Source organism: Nicotiana attenuata, unplaced genomic scaffold, assembly GCF_001879085.1.
Source record: "Nicotiana attenuata strain UT unplaced genomic scaffold, NIATTr2, whole genome shotgun sequence".
Taxonomy (NCBI): Eukaryota; Viridiplantae; Streptophyta; class Magnoliopsida; order Solanales; family Solanaceae; genus Nicotiana; species Nicotiana attenuata.
Window position 1 is genome coordinate 529,664 of NW_017670536.1, and position 2,655 is coordinate 532,318.

The window sequence follows — 2,655 nt, forward strand, 5'->3', positions numbered from 1 at the left end:
TGAATTTTTTTTATGGCCAAAGGGGTAGATTTCGGTCTTTATTTAGTTCATTAGATTGAGTTGAATGATTTTTAAGTGACAAAAATTAGCGTAGTGAATTTTGTGCAATTAAGTAAAGGCCCTAAGGTCGATTACACTTTCCACTACTAAGGCCTAACATTTACAAAAGTGTAATGAAGAATCAAAAGAACACAAAAAATCATGAACAATTGGATCCAAATGAAGGGAATTAATGTAAACAAAAAAATAATAGCACTGGAAATCTGCAAAACTCTAAAGGATACACAGTAATGAAGAAGAACAATATGTATATTTCTTTTATGTTTTTCTCAAAGAGCATTGTTACATTGGATCCACTCGAATTAATTTTTTAAAAAAAAAAAAAACTCACCATTCTCACTCAAAAAACAATCAGAAAAATAAAGACAAAAATAGAATAGTAGTACATTCTTAAGTTGCATTCAATGTTAGTAGCAGCTAGAAAATTCTATTTAAAGACCTAATACTATACACCTAGTATTAAATTTCTTGATTTATTCTTGCTATATTACATGAATAAATGAGTTAGTTAAATTTAAAGAAAAACAAAAAAGTTAGTATAGTACCAAATCCTTCTCAGCTTTTCCAAGCATAAACCAACAAAGAAAATCCAGAAGGACCTTTCAATTCATTTTCTTCAGTACTAGCCCATTCCATTACAGAGCTACAAGTTGAAGATGCTGAAGATAAAGATGAAGAAGATGAACTTCTTGAACTTCTCAATACACCCTTTTTCATCATTTTCGTCTCGAACCCAAATCCACAAGATTGTTGAGACCACAATTGAACTCCATTGTTAAAGTTGAAATCATCAGCAGCTACGTATTCGTAACTTGATTTTTCGAATTTGAACATGAACAGAGCATACCCATCTTCGTCATCATCAAATAACCAGTTGTACACATCCCATGAAACCAAAACTGGAATTCCGTCAACTTCAATCCTTTCATTTCCTCTGAATTTCCATTTCAAGTGTTTGATTTGTAACACCCTTTTGTTATCTACGCTGAAATATAGCCTTGGATCTTCTCCTAACCTGCAATCAATTGAGATTTCTTTCTCTTTCCCACCGAAATTTGCTTTTGTTTTGTAGAGTTTGTTTCCACATACGTGTTCCCTTCTCAGCACCAGGTTTTGGTTTGGATTCGGATTTTGATTTTGATTCTGCTTCTTTTCCGGCTTTCGAGCTCGGGTTTTAGCGTAAGCTTCTTTGTTTAAATCGCCGACGAGAAGAACCATTTCGCCGTTAACAATAACAGCTACGTAAAATCCAGATATAGGTTCAGGCCCAGATCCAAATTTAGCTTTAGAAAGATCCCAAAAGATATGAACAACCTTGTTATCTCCGTCGAGCTTTTTTGATCCATGTTTTTTCCAGAAAATAAAGGGTTTGATGTTGAGGTGGAAAGATGGAGTACTAGTGGAAGATAAATGAGGAGAAGAGATTGAATTATTATTGCAGTCAGCTCCAACTCCATCAGAATCGTTGAGGAGAAAATGGATGTGAAAAGATCTGCCGAAGAGGTTACGAGACCAAGTGAGAGCAAAGAGGCCGAGGTGGGTTTGGTAGAGGGAGGTGGCGAGGTTGGGATTAGCAGCAACCGGTGGCTGCGGCAGCGGCGGAGGCGGAAGAGGACGAGCGGTAGCGGCGGCAGCTACCTCTAAAGGGCGGCGGAAACAAGAAGGGAGAGGTGAATAATAATGGTGGTGTTTTTTGGACTTAGCAACAATTTCCATAGTTGAAAGAAATAATAAGAAAAAAAGCAAAAAGCTGATATATTGAGGTATAAGAGATTGAAAGAAGAGAGAAAGGAGATGAGGGATATATATGAGAAAGAGGTAATAGCAATGGCAGAAGGGTCCAACTTAAGGGGGGTGGGTGTGGGGACAGAATACAGATATATGTTGAAAATAGAAAATGAAGTGTATATTTTGGGGGGTTTAGCAGCTGGGGTTTTGGGTGGGGGAGGGGGGGGTGGGGAGGTTGGGTGGGTTTGGAGAAGACTGGCCAAAGGTGTTTGATTATATGGAGCCACAATCACCTCACGCGTAATACCATATACTTTTCTAACTAGTATTCAAGTCTTACAAATAGTCAATATAACAAAATAAAAATAAAAAGAAAATTAATCCATATATATTTTTTACCTCATTCGGTGCTGGAAAGTCCTAAATTGATCCCTAACAAAATAAACTCTATATTCAGACTCCAAACTCGAGACCCCTGATTGAAGACGACGGATAACTATCAATCTATGATAATACTTGTTGGAATGTCTTGTGATCAGGGGTGGATTTAGGGGGGCGCAAGGGTGTTCACCCGAATACCCTTCGCCGAAAAATTACATTATATATATAAGGCAAAATTTCTTTTTTACCTCTATATATTAAGTTTTGAACACCCTTAACACAATCCAAAAGTGTAGTTTAGTGGTCAAGGGTGTTCAAAATCTACATTAGGTCATGGGTTTAATTCCCACTAGCTAAAAAAAAAAAATTTTGAACCCTCTTCGTCGAGATCCTGCTTCCGCCACTGCTCGTGATATAATGTGTGCGTATGTATTGTTTATGAGTACAATAATTTTAAATTATAACGTAAATAAGTGGAGGTTTCCC

General features: G+C 36.8%; 1 protein-coding gene across 1 annotated transcript; it reads right to left on the reverse strand.

The window, feature by feature from the left end:
- Positions 1-291: 291 nt before the first annotated feature.
- On the reverse strand, positions 292-1,947 carry LOC109240679. The gene has a single exon (XM_019407345.1). The coding sequence runs from the start codon at positions 1,774-1,776 to the stop codon at positions 616-618; it is 1,161 nt and encodes a 386-aa protein (XP_019262890.1). The 5' UTR covers positions 1,777-1,947; the 3' UTR covers positions 292-615.
- Positions 1,948-2,655: the final 708 nt, after the last annotated feature.